The sequence below is a fragment of the Aspergillus viridinutans genome (assembly GCF_018404265.1).
Source record: "Aspergillus viridinutans IFM 47045 DNA, scaffold_1, whole genome shotgun sequence".
NCBI classification, from domain to species: domain Eukaryota; kingdom Fungi; phylum Ascomycota; class Eurotiomycetes; order Eurotiales; family Aspergillaceae; genus Aspergillus; species Aspergillus viridinutans.
In genome coordinates this window covers 593680-609954 of record NW_025091217.1, presented here as the reverse complement: position 1 = coordinate 609954, position 16275 = coordinate 593680, and the positions used below count along the sequence as shown (strand labels likewise).

The following is a 16275-nucleotide window of genomic DNA, read 5'->3' as shown; positions in this document are numbered from 1 at the left end:
ATGGCGAAACAAATATGACCTATTTTCTTTGGCTAGTACCTCTTCGGTTTTCTTATCGGACTTTCAACTTAGTACTGTGCACGCGACCATAAATCTGCAGTTTGGGTTTGATCAAGCCTTGTACGGTTACCATGCAATTTCGGGGTGTCTTGCATAAGAATATCGTTCTGCATTTACTCAACGGCTCCGGATATTCTGTACATTAAGTTGAAGCGAATTTGACGTATTCGGTAGTAACTTGCTTGTTCAATTATGTGCATACGATCGATATGCCTGATCAAACGGGTTCGGAAAGATTCGATTCATCGGTTCGATCATAAGATCAAAATCAATGCCATCCATACCGGCAGATCACTGAAAATCTAGGGAGAAATCTATTGTACATGAGCCTCGGGCGCACTGGCCCGGTCCGACCGACCCCCAGGTGAGGGGGTGGGAGGTCCAGTGGCCACTCGATAAAACAAAGATCATCACGACGTTAAGTACAGTTTGCGCATGGCAAACCGGAGGCTGGCCCAGTATTGGCAGCGGGGCAATCCAGAGCTTGCCGGAAGACTTCGGTGTCTTTCCCATCAACGTTCGCGAATCACGCCGGGTGGCGGATTCGGAACGGGGGAAACGAGCACTTTCAGAGCTCCGGCTGATACTCCGGAAAGACAGTCTGCCAATTGGTCCAGCCCCCGGAAACAACAAGAAATTGAAAAAAGAAAATGAAGAGGGGGTAAGAAAGTGCGTGCCTCCAGATAGGGAAACACAAGGACAAGAGTAAACACGCTCAACAATGAGATGCATAGTATGCTCCAACGCCAGTTGAGGAACCCAAGGATTTTGATGCAAAATGGATATGCATATCGCAACGCCCAGAATATGTGAAAAGCCCTTTTTCAAGTCAAGCCAAGAAAGAACAATCACTTAGCGCCTTGGTGAATAAAATTAGAAGAGGGATAAAGCCTGAGTTTATGGGGAAGTTGCCTCGACCCGCGCATCCGATTCGGAGCCATACTCGATCGCAGAATTCGGAATAGGCGAACTAGCAGCCTCAGAGACCTGTGCAGTAGTAGCTTCAAGCTCCGTCTGAGCAGTCAACGCTTGAATACGTCGTTCAATCAGCTGCTGCAAGTTACGCAGAGATTCGAGTTCAGTATGTGCTTCGGGGAGATCATTCGGCGCCTGTGCTCGCAGCGCGTCGAGGAGCAAAGTAATCCGAGCGTTATCGTCCGCAGATTCTGTCTGATTCTGACTGGCGAAGGCAAGAAGATTCGCGGCAGCTTCGCGATCGGCTGCTGATCGCGAGTTGTCAATCGCTTCTGCGGCATTCGGCAAAGGATCAGGTCGCTGGGCGGCATAGAATTCGACAGCTCGAGCGTGAAGTTCATCGCGCTGTGCTCTGGCTTCTTCAAAGTACTTATCTGCCTGCTGTTTGTTGTACTCAAACTCGGCATTTTCCCTGCCCAGATAGTCAGTCAAGCTCAGAAGGGGATACTAGTCAAAGAGCTAGTAGGATGACTGACCGTTTGACTTTCGCGAGGAAGGCTGCTTCTACCCCTTTTTCGGAGACGCGGTAAAGGATGCCTCCTCCTACATCTTCTTCATTTTCAATCTGTTCTGATTCCTCTTCGCTGGGAAGAATTTCAATGTCAATCATCCGTGGTCGCGCAGGTCGACGGATCTTTCGCGCGTCATAGGCTCCCTCGTCGTTCCAATGGTAATAATACATCTCATGCTCAACGTGCATCGGGCAACGCCAGCGTTTATCGGACTTGTGATCTTGCTGGGGCGGTTTGGCCATAGGCGGGTCTAAGCAATCCATATGCCAATTCAAATGACAAAAGTCACATTGTAGAATAGGTTTATCTCCATCGCTTGGACGACCGCAGGCGTAACAGATGATGAGATTTCCATCCGAGTCCGTGATCTTGCGGAGGTTGGGATCGTCGTAAAAACCATTGCATACTCCTCGTCCGACGCCGTTGACAAGATTGTAAGAACATTCGGTGTACCTCGTACGATCGTTTTTATCTTCAGGCCGGGATCCAGTTCTGACGCCAGCGAAGTGATTTCGGATACCGACAGGTAGCATAAACTCCTTGTTCGCTAGTCTGTCAAGCTTATCCACCATCTTACGGATGGGCCGCGAGATAGAACATTTTGGGCAGAACCAATCTCCCTCTGGAGGATTCGCGGGATCCAAAGGGGGGTCGAGGCATGAAAAATGGAAGGAGTTCACACAGCCATCGCAACAGAGCAACTGTCCTCGGCCACCGCATTCCCGACAGAGATCGCTGTTGTCCAATGACCCTTCCCTGCTACTAATTGGTCAGCTTCATTCAGTCCAAACGATCCAAAAATGTCAAAAGAGGGCCGTACCTAAAGGTAGGGGTCAGGCGCCGATTATCCTCAGCACCACTGCTTTCGGCAGACTCTGATTGTTCTCTGCCGTTCAACAAGGGCACTTCAGGCGCGGTCTGAACTTCGTTAATGGATGGGAATAAAGGCGACAAAGCAGTACCAGGCTGCTCATGGGACAGAGTAGAGCGAACGCCACTTTCTTCAGGAACAATATCGGGGAGAGGCTGTTGCAGGCGCTGCCGTTTAGCACGGACGGCCTCTTCTAACTCCGTGTCATCTTCCAATGCCCGCTTGCGTGCATCACCCGAGGGGAAAGCGGACTGGCGAGTCTGTTTCGATTTATCTTTATTGGCTGCTTTTGTGGCATTGGTCTTCGCTTGCTTGCCCTTAGCACGCAATTTCGAGCGAGTTGCAGCCGCCGCCACAATGACGGGGGTTGGCACTGTGGTTGGAGCAGATGTTTGAGCTTCAGGAGACACAGCAGACGACAACGAAGTAGCAGTGGTGTCGGACTGGGTTCGAGTCATGTCAGGCGGTGCAGCCGCAGCTGAGACATCCGTTGCGTCCTCCTTCCGAATCTCTCGCCAAGCAGCACGGATCAGGTCATGAAAGGCATTCGCATTACGATCCCCAACCTCCTTCTTGCACATTCCATGAACCACAGACATGACCATCGGATCCTGAGTGGCCTTTGTCCAAAGATTGAACAGACTTTTGACGACCTTACTATTATTCGTATCTGCGGCCATTCGCAGTGTCTCCTTCATGGCATCCTTGGTTTGCTCTAAATCCAATTTCACCGAATTGCAGACGGGAAGTGACAGCAACGCGTCAATTTCTTCGTAGGAGCAGGTTTTAGAATCCTCGGACTGAGTTTTGTCTGCAGGCGTCGCGGATTCCTGCGGCGTCTGCACATCAATTCCTCCGTTCGGCAACACCTGGAGATTTACGTTCTGTGACGACTGGAGAGCTTCGCTCTGTGACACCTTGGGAGTTTCGCTCTGCGACGCTGGTGTTGGCGGGTTCTGTGATGCTGGAGTTTCTTCATTCTGCGACATAGGGTCATCGATCTGCGACATGTCGTTTTGCAACGCGAGGAGTTCCTTAGCCAAAGAAGAGATTGGTTTGGAGGGTTTAGTGGGCTTCAGGCCTGCTTTGCGCAGGTCCGCAGCGGTTGGCATGGAACCGAGAGGACGCATGGTCGCCAAAATGGGATTCGCCGCGTTCGAGACAGCCGACCATGGCGTATCCGCGTAACTCGGTGCAGGGCTCCTCAAAGGAGGTTCAACCCAGGTCAGTTGATCTCCAGGGAATTTCATATTAGGGGCCGACTTCGCCGCACTTTTCGAAATATCCTCCGCGTTGTTGGCCAGGTGGTCTTGAGGAGGCTCGGTAGCGACTCGAGCGTTCCGTCCCGTACGTCGACGTTTTGGCGGTCTTGCAGGTTCAGTAAATGATGAAGATCGTTTATTAGATACAGGCGCATCTAGCGGAGTTGACTGGCGCGAATTGTTGGACGGGGGACGGGATGCTGAGCGGAGAGTCGGAGGCATTATTGTACCGCAGGGCTTGAAAGCTGCGGCGCCTGACAATAGAAAAGTTAGCTCGCAAGAATATAAAGAACGCATACCAATGGATAATGTACGCAAACTTACTGATCGACTATGGCCCGAGACAAACAGCAAGCGTGCCCAGCGTTGCTGTTTGGGATCGTGGCCAGCCCGCGCGCTGTCTGCGGGTTGATGGAAGGGAAGATTGCGGAGTTGAAGGCGACGGGAGTTTTCGAGGGCCAAAGTTCCCCAATCAGACCTCCTAAGGGGGCGTTCGCCGCTACAACCACGAAATATGCCACACCAAAATCTAAGCATTTCAAGGTTAGATCCAGTAGATTCAGATATTTGAATAGGTTTCCAATCATGAAAGCTCAGCTTCTTGATTCCGAGGGAAATTGCTTACCTGATAATGCTTCACGTTTCCTTGATATCCCTGTCCAGGGGCGTTAATAGACCGCTCAGGCAGATATGTCAAGGTAAAAGATAAGATGCTTTCTCGTCAAAAAAGCTCACTACTAGAGTCACTTGATCCCTTCGGCTAAGCCGGTATGAKCCTGTCAGGCAGATGCCTTTCCTGCGGTCAGCAGGGCGTCCCAGAAGCTTTGTAGTGGAGAAGAGTGTGTGATGAAATGTGAGACAAGACGCTCTTGATAGGCTTCAAGGTAGACAGTCCCTCAGTGCTTTCAAAGCTGGCATCCTCGTGAAAAGAACGATGATGGCAAGAAAGAGGCAATTTTGCGGGTTGATGATGGAAAAGAAAGAGACGAGAGGGATCAAAAAAGGAGCGTCCTTTGGGCGCAACGAAAGGTTGCTGGTTTCTCGTTTCGGAAGGACAGGGAACACGATTGGTTTTACCACAGTGCTATAGTGATAGTTTGAAAGATGCAAAGTGGCTAGCAGGGTGGGAGGAAAGAGGAGCAACACAGAGGATGTGAAAGTGGCAACCACTGATGAGACTCTTGGGGAACTTACGGACACAAGCTCGATCTGTACTTGGTAATCAATAGACAGACAGCGAGGTTGAATAACCGGTGAAATATGTCCCGAAGCAGAGCTTCGTAATTAAATCAATGAGGACGAATGTTGACTGAGGGAGTGGAAAGAGATGATTAAAGAGCAATCTTATCCACCTTGGGACGTCTGCAGCTTTCTTTTCTCTCGACTTCCCGAATTCAGACAGCGAGTCCAAGTTGGTCAGGAACCGAACGGTATGTAGCAGATGGAAATGATGAAAGTAAGAAAGTGGACGAGAGGTGAAGGAGCCAGAACGATGTATGAGCAAAAGGTGGAAGAAAAGGAGAGGGCTCTCGCCTCACTGCTAGAAGCAACAAGCTCCTGACAAATGTGTTACAAGAGGAAACTCCCCAACGCAGACACTTGGGGCGAGAGAATGACTCGTGAGTCCTTTGATGCTTCCAACTGAAGTAGGTGAGAGAAGAGTTTAGATGATAGAGATAGTACGGTCCGTATGTCGAATGAAGCTGTTGATGAAAAGATTCGACCTCCGAGCAGTCAGACAATCCAGAGGGCATCCAGACAGAGAACAAGAAGATGAGGAAAGAAGTAGAAAATTTGGAGGAGAGGTAGAGGGAAGAAAGTGCAGATGCCCCAAGCGATCTCGAGACAGTGAATGTCGAAGACGCGAGAGGTGGGGAGAAGCGCGAAACCGGCGTCACTCGCTGCCAAATCAAGGAAAGCAGCAAAGGCACCCTGATACCCAAGCTTCTTGTCCCAGTAGAGACAATGTGAATGGTCTCTCTTGGGGTACGTGGGGACTATGGATTATGGGATAGGAGAATGGGAAGGGGATGGAGGAACGATTCGAAGAGAGAGAAGAGCGGCCCATCCAACGACACTGGCCCACCCACTGCCAACCACCCTTTCAGCAGCAAAGAGCTCGACAAAGAGGGCATGCAACGATTCACTCACCTAGCTACTAGAGAGACATCCCTGGCTCATGTACAAAATTTTAATTACAATATCTGCGTTACATTGGACATTTCGCCTCAGCGAGAACAGTTGATCTAGACGCCTTTACCCTGACTCTTTGAGGCTACAAAATACTTTAGATACTTCTCTTGCAAGGAATCAATATTTGAGTGCCACTACTAAATGGATATCTTCTTAGAGTGTGAAGAAGAGAGCAGTCTTCCCTGAGATGAAATGTATGAGGAAGATGGCGACTGCCAGCAGAGAGGTGGCAACTGCCCCTCGAGCAGTAATAGAGTATAGCCCATGACGCTGTAGATGTTGGCTCGTGGTCCATCAATATACCTTAAGAGACCACGTTCTGTGGCCTGAAATGAGAAGCCTAGATTGCTCAGCTCCTGGAGTAGCCCGTTCCCAAAGTTCATCAGCTTCGTGACCTTGTACATGGTTAAAGCCAGGACAAAGGCTCACTTCACGCTATTGCCGAGCACGTACTCATTTTTACGAAAGTCAGAACCTCATAAGATAAACCCCATATGCAGGATTGCAAGGAGAGACAGGAACTGCCATGTCGAAGGTCTTGCCGGAATCTCCGGAATACGCCGGCTACAGGAGACAAACGACTTCGGAAAATGAGGCGCAATGACAGTTCTTTCATTTGATATATACCCAGCTCATATACTGTTTTTTTCATTTTCATTTTCAAGTGATTACGGGACAGAAATTGTAAAGAGCCTGATGGGCAACATTGATCTCACATTGCTGCTCCGCATCCATATCCGGCCGGGCCACTGGCCCAAAACACCCCACTGGCCAGTGCATCCCCCGGGCTCCTTTTCGACTGTCATTTCAAGGCACTCTTCATGCCTCCTGCTGCAGTCCTCCCTTTTGAAGCCGGCAGAAAGGGAGAACTTTGGTTGTAAGAGGATGCGATTAGGAGTTGGAGAAATCGAATCTTTTTAATTGATTCGTCTACTCCTCATCCTTGGAGTCCTTGGTAGGCTTCTTCTTCTTCTTGTTCTTATTGCCAGTGTTTCTGGCCAAAGGACGCTCCAGAATCTTCAGGATCTCCTCATCCTCGATCTTCTTGTCCGTCTGGAACTTAGACAGGTCAGGAGGGTTAGGCGCGGCCAATCTGGTAATGCCGTTCTTTGTGATGGCTACAATCCTGTTAGCGAAAACGGGAATATTCCGTTGAACAAGTGATGAACATACCGATGGTCGTCAACAGACGGGAAACAGGAGCATTGTCGGCATCACCAGCGGGCTCGTACTGTCTCAAGACACCGCCACGGACACATTCCACAACACCGACCTTGGCAGACTTCTCGTCCTCCAGCTGTCGCAAACTGAAGGGGAATGTGCCAAACTTCTTGACGATCTCGGACAGAGTCTGTCTGGAGCTGGGTCTCTTAAGGATGTAGGTGGTAGTGGTACGGCGATGCAAGGTAGCGCGGTGAGGAAGGGTCTTGACCTTTCCAGAACCAAGGGAGAGACCAACTTCAACACCCCAGACTTCGCCAACGTCGGGAACACCCTCACCCTTCACGCCAGAGCCGGGGGCAAGGATGATCTTTTTCCCACCCTCGATCTCGTTGCGCTCAAACAACCAGCTGGTGGTGTTCTCAACAACATTACAGTCGTAAGCCTTGGCTACCTTTTCGATGAGGGCGGAGATCTGGCTCTGAGTAGGGGCCTTCTCAGCAGCGGCCTTCTTCTTCTCCTCCTCGGTACCGCTAGCCAGAAGACCTGGGGGCACCATGAGTCTCAGCAGAAGCTCGTTTGCGTAGTGGGTTGCGTGGATGAGGTCAGCCTCGCGACCAGTCACAACATCCTTGGAAGATTCCTTGTCGGCAACGACGATCATGTCGCAAACAATGGTACCAAATCCATCGATCTGAGCGCCGAGTTGGATCTTGACAATCTCGCCGGCCTTGAGGGTGGTCTCAGCCTCTTGAGCGTCCGACACCAGGGGGGTGTACGGTGTCACATAAGAGCTTGGGGACACAGTTGTCGGGTGGCCGATACCTTTTGTTGTCAAGCATATTATGTCAACATCGTACGACGGGTCTCAATGCGGAAAATCTGGCGATCATGGTAGTGACATACCCTTGGTGATCTTCTTGCCCTTGTAGACCTTGGTGAGCTCTTCGTCGAGGAGCTCATCGCCCTTCTGGCAGATTTCAACGATCTTGCTTCCCTCCAAGCACAATGCTGTAAACCGGTATTAGGCATCAAGCAATCTTGTGACACGATAGCTTTGTCAGACGCACCTGAAACGGCCTCGAGAACCTTGTGGGAGATCTGCGCGGCAGTCTTGTACTTGGTCAATGTGTCGGGGTTGTTGAGGGTGTAGTCTAGAATTGACCAGAAGCAACGCAATCGTCAGCTATCGCGGGTGAAAAAACACAGGTAAATCCAGTAGGTCACAAGGGACTCGGTATAGTGGTTACTATCGATTGCTAGAGCCATATAGCTGCTAGTTTGACCTACTGGACTCCGTCCACTTTGCGCGATGACGATGAGAGCGGTAGTAAATCGTGGTAAATCCACACAGTTGTCGGAGCTTTGCAAAATGGGCGCAAGAGGAGGGGTCAAAATATCAGCGGTCAACACTTACCAACCTCTGGGGCCTGGTTCTCAGCCATTGTGAATTATATGTTATGTCCTCGCACTGATGCGAAGGCTAGCGACAATCGAAGAAGTTCTTAAATAAAACACTCGTCTCAGTACACTAGGAGAGTAGCAAGAGGAGGAGGAGAGGAATTGGGCTACTTTTGACCTGGTAACTTTCGATCGAGTCGTGTGCACTACGCATCGTTCATTACGGCCTGCGGGGCTTTTTCTGGATTTTCCCTTTCGTTGGTTACGTCGTCGAAGTAGGGCTTGTGGGCGGTGGACGGTGCAGATTTGGCCTACTTGGGTTTAGTGTCGTCGAAACGGGGTAATTCTGTATGCACAGTACGGTAAACTATTCTTGTCACCTGGAGAAGCTGACAAGAGCTTCAGAGGAGCTTACCTAGGTTCTTGCAATTCCAGCAGACACTGATAGCCATGGTTGGTGGCTCGATGAAGGCCATTACAAAAGAAATGCAATCATAATACTGCGTGATTACCATGCTTTTGATCGTCCACCTTGGGAGTAATTGGCAATTGATCCACATCCTTATCAAAAATATATTGTGGCATGACTGCATTCTGATATAATATACGTCATAGCTCAACAGGCCAGCGCCAACATACCATAGCATGGAAGTATCTGATGAATCTTGGCGGCTCAATAGTGACCATGTAAGAGTTAGAGCTCAGAAAAGAAAGCTGCTCCAAGTAAAGTAAGATATGGGTTTGAACTCATGTACTATGCTTGTTCATGCACAAAAATGAAGCTTCTGCTTTGGAATCCGTGTTTTTTTCATCTTTACAGAGATCCTGTTCTATTTAGAAGCTTTCCCATATATTTCATCACCATGCCGTGGAGCTTTAGCCAGGGACAATCTGGGTCAAGATCCAGACAAACATCCCCTTGTTATATCAGTTCATCGTGCCCACGTTGAGTCTATCGCAATGTACATTGCACAGCACGAAGAGCAGCCCGCCATAGAGACGGATGTTGGTCATATATCGGTGCCCAGCTGTCGGCCTGGTGCCATCATCCTGAAGCCTCCATCACATTACGAGACAATGATCCGCGGAGCAGTCCTGTGGTCGGCCGTGACTGCTGCACGACGGAGGCCGACAGGTATATCTGGCGTGAGGCCCTACGACGGCTGCGCCATGTATTGCCCGAACCACCAGCTGGACAAAGCATAATTAAAGAAGAAACTGTCGAGAATGGCGCGTGACCACTCTCAGCGAGTGCAAGCGATGAGGAGATAGATGGCCTGGCCGTCGATGACTGGCGTACGTTGGCGTCGAATCTGTCTGTGAGCTTGTTAAAGCTAAAACTGCAATCATAATTACAGAATCCTAATCCATATTGCAGATACTACGTCTACGGGTATAGTGGACAAGAGTGAGCTGCGCGTGAAGGGGATTGAGAGGCTGAGGACTGCCGACGGGAGCATAACCCCATTTGCTTCGGCAATCCATATTCAAATGCTTGTTTATGCGATTGGGGAACAGGCTGCAGCTATCATTCTGGGTCAAACCCTAACAGAGATTTTCCTGGTCACTGAGGAGTTGCATTGCCTTTCATAGGGGTCATTGAATCTCAAACATCGTAGTGTTTGGCTGCTGATCTTGTCGGCGAAAAGTCAACTAGAACAAGGCTTTCGATGGACTAATTAGTTGGACTGAAGTCGAGATGATCGTGTACAAGACGATAATAAAGCAAGACATAAGACACATGATTTGGAAGGCATCGTCATCAGTGCCTGAATGCCCGAACAATGCCTTGCGTGGAGGCACAACATCCAAATGAGGAGAAAACATTTCCTTCGCCAATCATAGTCTCCTGTGTCAAGATTCTCCTCATCAGCTCCCAACCCGCCCTGATTAAGTTTCAGATACTTCTATAATCCCTCGAACTGCTTTTAGGGATCATCAGGGTGCAATTGTACAAGTCTACCGGCCTTGATTTGAGCCTTTCATCATGAAGACAACCACCGGACTTCCACTACGTATACTAACACACAATATCCGCTATGCAACCGGTTCCCCATTCAAGGGTGAGCTGCCGTGGGATGATCGCAAGCAGCCTCTCATAAATGAACTGCTCTTCAATACGCGCAATCAGGATTCATTCATCTGTCTACAAGAAGTGCTCCATAATCAACTCGTCGATGTTCTATCCGGACTGAACCAACATTCTTCTACTGTCCCTACGAGCGCCTCCGATACACAACAATGGGAATACATCGGAGTCGGTAGAGACGACTGTCACAAAGCAGGAGAATACTCGCCCATCTTCTATCAACCGTCTGTTTGGCAGCTTCGTCATTGGGAAAGTGTCTGGTTGTCGGAAACGCCGAGCAAACCCTCCAAGGGCTGGGATGCAGCATCGATACGGATTCTGGTAAGACACTAGGCGTGTGACGAAAGCCTCTTGACTAAGCTGACGCCATACTAGACCATCGGTGTCTTCACGCACAGCATGACTCGCCATACCGTCCTTGCGATGAATACTCATCTAGACGACCAGGGATCTCGGTCACGCTTCGAGGCTGCCAAAATCATTCTTCAGAAGATCGATGACTACAGAAGCGGTGAATTTGGGGACTCCATCGCAGGGGTTTGCCTTGCAGGCGATTTCAACAGTCAAGAGACGCAGGAGGCCTATAAGGTCTTGACAGGGTCGGATTCCTCCTTGGTCGACACGGCAAAGGTCGTGGAATCGAGTCAGCACTACGGGGATTATTTTACATGGACAGGTTTCGGATATAAGGGGCAGGATCCCACGTGCATTGATTATATCCTGATCGGACCTGGGAAGAACAAACATGGGTCCCGGAAGGTCAACGGATACGCCGTGTTAGCGAACCGGTTCGATTCTGGCGTGTACCTGTCAGATCACAGGGCCGTTGTTGCCGACGTCAACTTGTACGACTGAGCTGGATCCGCTTGCCCTGAGGCTTTCAAGGGCTGTAACTGGAAGTCACCGAGAAGTATTCTGAGATCTGCAGGCACTGAACATGGTCCAATGGTGATATCGTTCTGCGATTAAGCTTCGCTCATGGCATGGACATGCTTTTGTGTATTTGGCCAGAACATGTGCTACTCATGGTCTGCATGAGCATCCATGGACGGATAAATCGCGTTTGCGATCCTGGATTGACGCTTGTCATTCTCACAGTAACTTTGGTGGAAGCGAATTGATACTGAGAGCGATATACCCATAAGGACACTAGCGTATCATGTCGTATTCTGTCTAACCTTTAATGGTATGGTACAATCACATGATCGCCGGTAATCGCCTAGTATGTGGGGCAGTATTATTACCATACATGACCGCAAGTATGTAAGGCAGGTTTTCAAGATCCATACTGTAACATTTGTAACTAACTTCGCGATATCCCAAGAGAAAAGGACTAGAAAGATGCGTGATGGCTTCAAGATGTTCCCAGATAGGTTGTACAAGAGTTTCTCTCGTAGAAGCAGTCTCTACCATTGCTGCTTGCTGGTGCCCGGAAGCTCCTCCCCCTACCTTCTCTGGCCCTCCATGACGGGAACGGATAACTTGTAACGCCCTTTCTGCCCGCCCAGTTTTCTGCTGGCTTTTCCCTCTGGCCTCTTGTGTCTGTTCTTTTTCTCCTCTTTTCCTCCCCCTATTTCCCCGTCATAGCGCGAAACAGAGGGCTCAGAGAACGGCCGGCGAGAAAAAATAACCCCACGCAAGGAGAAACAAATCAGTCAACCGACTTTCTGGGGTCAGTGTAAGCAGGACAAGCAAACCAGATTGCTGAGATTCATCGATACTTGCCCGTTCCTCGGTGCGCCATCAGCTGATTAGCCGCCTTCTTCCGAGCGCTGATTTTCTCACTTTCTCGCGGCAAAGCGCAAGACCCAGAACCGGCACGCAGACCCATCCATTGCCTCGTCCTGCCCTGGAACCCTCTGTCCGGCGTGTCTGCGCCTGCTGGTAGCTTTCTGTCATTATTTTACTTTTGTTTTAAAAATCCTCTAAATTACCTCCTTTGGAGTTCCTTGGTATGTTTTTCCCTAACCCCATTACTTGCGCGCTTGCTACCCTCCTCCGCTTTCGCGACCATTTTTTGTCCGTCTAGTCTTCACACATTGATTACGTGGGTGACGGCTCTGATTGTGGCGATTCTTGGCTTTTTCGGGACATGTGGCTGTTTCTGCTCAATGGGGCGCATCGCGTCTCCGTTCAATGCACCGTCGCGTCTTGAATAGCCTCACGCTCGTGTATCCGGCTTGAATTGCCCATATTGACTCGCCTTTTCTATTGCAGGTTCCCTCTAAGGATGCTGTTCTAGGCCACGTTGGTTCTTGGGTGCCACCATCGTCTTTCAGTATCTGATTGGAATGTTACCTCGTCTTGCGATTGATACCCGTGTTTCCTGCTTTTGTGCGAAGAACTGCAACTATTAGACGAAATTTCTGGCCATGCCTCTCCCCGATCATTCGCAGCCTGGACAATCTCTCGGCGACTTCCAGGCTGATGGCGTTCAAAATGACCTGAGCGCGCCGGGCCCCAGCGCGGGGGGCGAAGGAAACAATGCGACCGGCTCCTTAACAGAACATGGAGCGAATGGGGTGGATGCCATAGCCGAAGGGAAACAGAATGCGAAAGCTGTCCTTGCAGCTTCGGGTGTCTCTCTACCCTCAGCCGAAGCTAGTCATAGCTCCTCGAACGGCAAGACGTCGCCCAATTCTCAGTTGAGCAACGCCAACGGTTCAGCAACACGTAGGAAGCGATCTCGCGACGGTTCCATTATTCGGACCTCCTCTTCTGCAGAAGACCTACCTGTCCGAGTACGTGAAACCCCGGCGGATAAGATACTTCTCGAACAGTATGTCGAACGAGAATTCCGCCATTCAGCGTTGGCAGCATGGCACAATCCCAGCCAGGAGTTGCTTCAACAGAAGCGCACGGAGCGAGACTACTATCTGGCCTTGCGCCGCGATACCCATGGGAATCCGGCCGCCCTATACGGCGTTGGATATGAAGGATTTGGGAATGTAAGGACTGATCTGCGCAATCAGCATCCGCAATTGTTATATCCCTCTCATCGGCGGCGACCCGGAAATAGAAAGACCAGGGAGTTACGAGTTGCGCGGAAGGACATGAAAATCCAGAGTGAGCAGGTGGAGGATTTGGTTCCTATTCGCTTAGACATCGATTGGGAGAAGATTAAGATTCGAGATACCTTTACGTGGAACCTCCACGACCGGGTCGTTTCTCCCGATCTGTTCGCCGAGAAGTTTGTGGAAGATCTAGGCCTTCCGCTCGAGACATGCACTCCTCTCGTACGGATGATCTCGCGGAGCATTCAAGAGCAACTCGCGGACTATTATCCTCAAATATATATGGAAGAGGATGGGCTCGATCCTAATCTACCCTACAGCGCTTACAAGAACGATGAAATGCGCATTCTTATCAAGCTCAACATTACCATCGGACAACATACTCTCATTGATCAGTTTGAATGGGACATCAATGATTCCTTTAACTCCCCAGAGGAATTTGCTGCCCGTATGACCAATGACCTCTCTCTCTCGGGCGAGTTCACGACTGCAATCGCCCATTCGATACGTGAGCAGTCGCAACTCTTTACCAAATCACTTTACATCGTCTCCCATCCTTTTGATGGTCGTCCGATTGATGATCCTGACCTCCAGGCCGCATTCTTACCCTCCCCATTAACATCTTCTTTCCGACCCTTCCAAGCTGCCAAGGAATTCACCCCATATCTGTACGAACTGAATGAAGCGGAGCTCGAGCGCACCGAGGTGTCCATATCCAGAGACCAACGTCGGCAGAAACGTTCAGTTAACCGCCGCGGTGGCCCAGCCTTGCCAGATTTGAAAGATCGTCAACGCACCATTCGTACAATACTTGTATCCTCCGTCATACCAAACACCGCAGCGTCAATTGAAGAGAGCAATGTGTTCAAACGATCCGGATCAAGTCGGCACAGACGCGCCGCAGTTGGCCAGCGTGATGGTGGTGAGGAGTCCGATGAGTCGGATAGCGACGAATCATCGATGACGGGCTCTCCGGCTATCGGTCCTCATCTGGCCCAAGGAACAGCCCGCACAAGAGGCATGAGAGGGGCCGCAAGCGCAGCTCACGCCGCTTTGCGGGCGAGTCTGGCTCATTCTGCCACCCCTGAACCTCACCACGAGGCTCGGGTCTCCGCCAGAAGACGAGATTACCGGGAAGAAAGCATGGAGGAGCAAGAGAAGCTCATTGTAAAGTTAAAGATCTCTCGAGAGAAGTTTCGCCAATTCCTCGCCAACAGGCCACAATCATTACCTAACCCTTCGGTTTCTACCTCTACGCCAGCCACCCAACCTGTATCTCAGACCGGCACACCTCAATTACGGACACCGACGCCGAGTAGCATGGCCCCACCATCGCAGCCTAAACCACAAGTTCAAGTACCGAATACTGCTGGCCATCTTCCTCAGCGGCCTGTACAACAGCTTGGGGCTGTTGATGCTACACATCCCCCTCAACCAGGCGTTCCCGGGGTAGGTGCCTCCTTCCTTTGTTGTACTCCATTTCATTTATGGCTCTGTTTCAGCAGTGCAGACTTCAGTTTGGTCGCTTTGCTAACATCACTCTTGGTAGCCGCCTCCTCCAGCCTGGCTATCGGCAGGTCTTGCCCGTTTGAACAAGTCACATCCAAACGACTCGTTTGAAGGTGTGATGCGCTACACGGCAGTTGATACGGAGACGATGTTACCAGTCGCAAGCGCAAATAGCCAGCCGGGCCACCGATTGAAGTATCAATATCTTCCTCGGATTCGCTGTCACGATTGTCCGGGTAAGTTGTATACTCCCGGTCCGGGGATGACGGTCGACAACTTTGAGGTTCATTTGAGGAATCGACAACATAAGGAGCGCGTAGAGGAAAGACTCGCAAAGGCAGCTGCTAACGGTGCCTCCTCATGACGAGTACACGATCAAGTGGTGTTTTTACCTTTCGCATCAATGTATAATTTGTTATTTCCCTGTGGAGTCTTCAGGACCCTTTGTTGTTTGATGTACATGTCTTTGAGCGATTGATAAAGGGTAATCATCATCTCTATACTCTTTGATTGCGTGACTCTATATGTAGCAGACGGTATGCTTAGTGTATCTGTTGATTATCTCCCTTATGTAGGTTATGGGAGAATCATAAATCCTGAGACCTAGGGAAATTTCACATCTATAGCACCCTGACCTCATGATATCCTGAGATCAGGCATGCATACCACAGCATGGGCATAATATGCAATAATGGCCCAGGTCTATTAATGCAACCTCCATGTCCATTACTAATAGTGCATAGATGTCAAAGTTAACCCTCTGCCCCTGGATCATATGTACGGGCATTAAAACATGAATCTCCTTTCACCTTATGCTGGGTTGAATGCGGTATGGCCACAGATATTTAATGGAGGGTCTTACCAACAGCACATATGATGTCTAAGAGCACCTCACTAGTGTATATATATTATTAAGGACTAGCACAACAATCACGCTAGGTTGATGTGCAATGAGAACTCTGCTTCTTTTTGTACTCACGGACCCCATCATTGCATATATCCAGTAACCCAACACGTAGCAGCATAGATTATGAGTTTGGATGTAACCATTGAAGCAATAAATATTTTGTGCACATCTGCTGAGCGCAGTAGAGAGTGAAACAACGTCACTATCTCCAGGAAGGCTACCACCTAATACTATACCAGTATAGACACCCAGCAGATTTTCAAGATACAAAGCGAGAGTTGGCATCACGGAGATAAAGGAGCTGCCTCTGCAACTGTTCTG

General features: G+C 49.8%; 4 protein-coding genes across 4 annotated transcripts; 2 read left to right on the top strand and 2 right to left on the bottom strand.

The window, feature by feature from the left end:
• Positions 1–957: 957 nt before the first annotated feature.
• On the bottom strand, positions 958–4267 carry Aspvir_000135 (putative PHD finger domain protein; the record flags this gene model as incomplete). Its single annotated transcript, XM_043265278.1, has 4 exons — positions 958–1447; positions 1512–2306; positions 2368–3934; positions 4030–4267. The coding sequence occupies 4 exons, from the start codon at positions 4265–4267 to the stop codon at positions 958–960; spliced, it is 3090 nt and encodes a 1029-aa protein (XP_043121213.1).
• Positions 4268–6803: 2536 nt separating this feature from the next.
• Positions 6804–8479, bottom strand: Aspvir_000134 (curved DNA-binding protein (42 kDa protein); the record flags this gene model as incomplete). The annotated part of the gene is made up of 5 exons (XM_043265277.1): positions 6804–6991; positions 7047–7859; positions 7941–8045; positions 8105–8188; positions 8452–8479. The coding sequence occupies 5 exons, from the start codon at positions 8477–8479 to the stop codon at positions 6804–6806; spliced, it is 1218 nt and encodes a 405-aa protein (XP_043121212.1).
• Positions 8480–10422: 1943 nt separating this feature from the next.
• Positions 10423–11379, top strand: Aspvir_000133 (endonuclease/exonuclease/phosphatase family protein; the record flags this gene model as incomplete). Its single annotated transcript, XM_043265276.1, has 2 exons — positions 10423–10845; positions 10900–11379. The coding sequence occupies 2 exons, from the start codon at positions 10423–10425 to the stop codon at positions 11377–11379; spliced, it is 903 nt and encodes a 300-aa protein (XP_043121211.1).
• Positions 11380–12896: 1517 nt separating this feature from the next.
• Aspvir_000132 (SWI/SNF chromatin-remodeling complex subunit SNF5) lies at positions 12897–15411 on the top strand (the record flags this gene model as incomplete). The annotated part of the gene is made up of 2 exons (XM_043265275.1): positions 12897–14987; positions 15088–15411. 2 exons carry the CDS (start codon positions 12897–12899, stop codon positions 15409–15411), a joined length of 2415 nt encoding a protein of 804 aa, XP_043121210.1.
• Between the last annotated feature and the right edge of the window lie 864 nt (positions 15412–16275).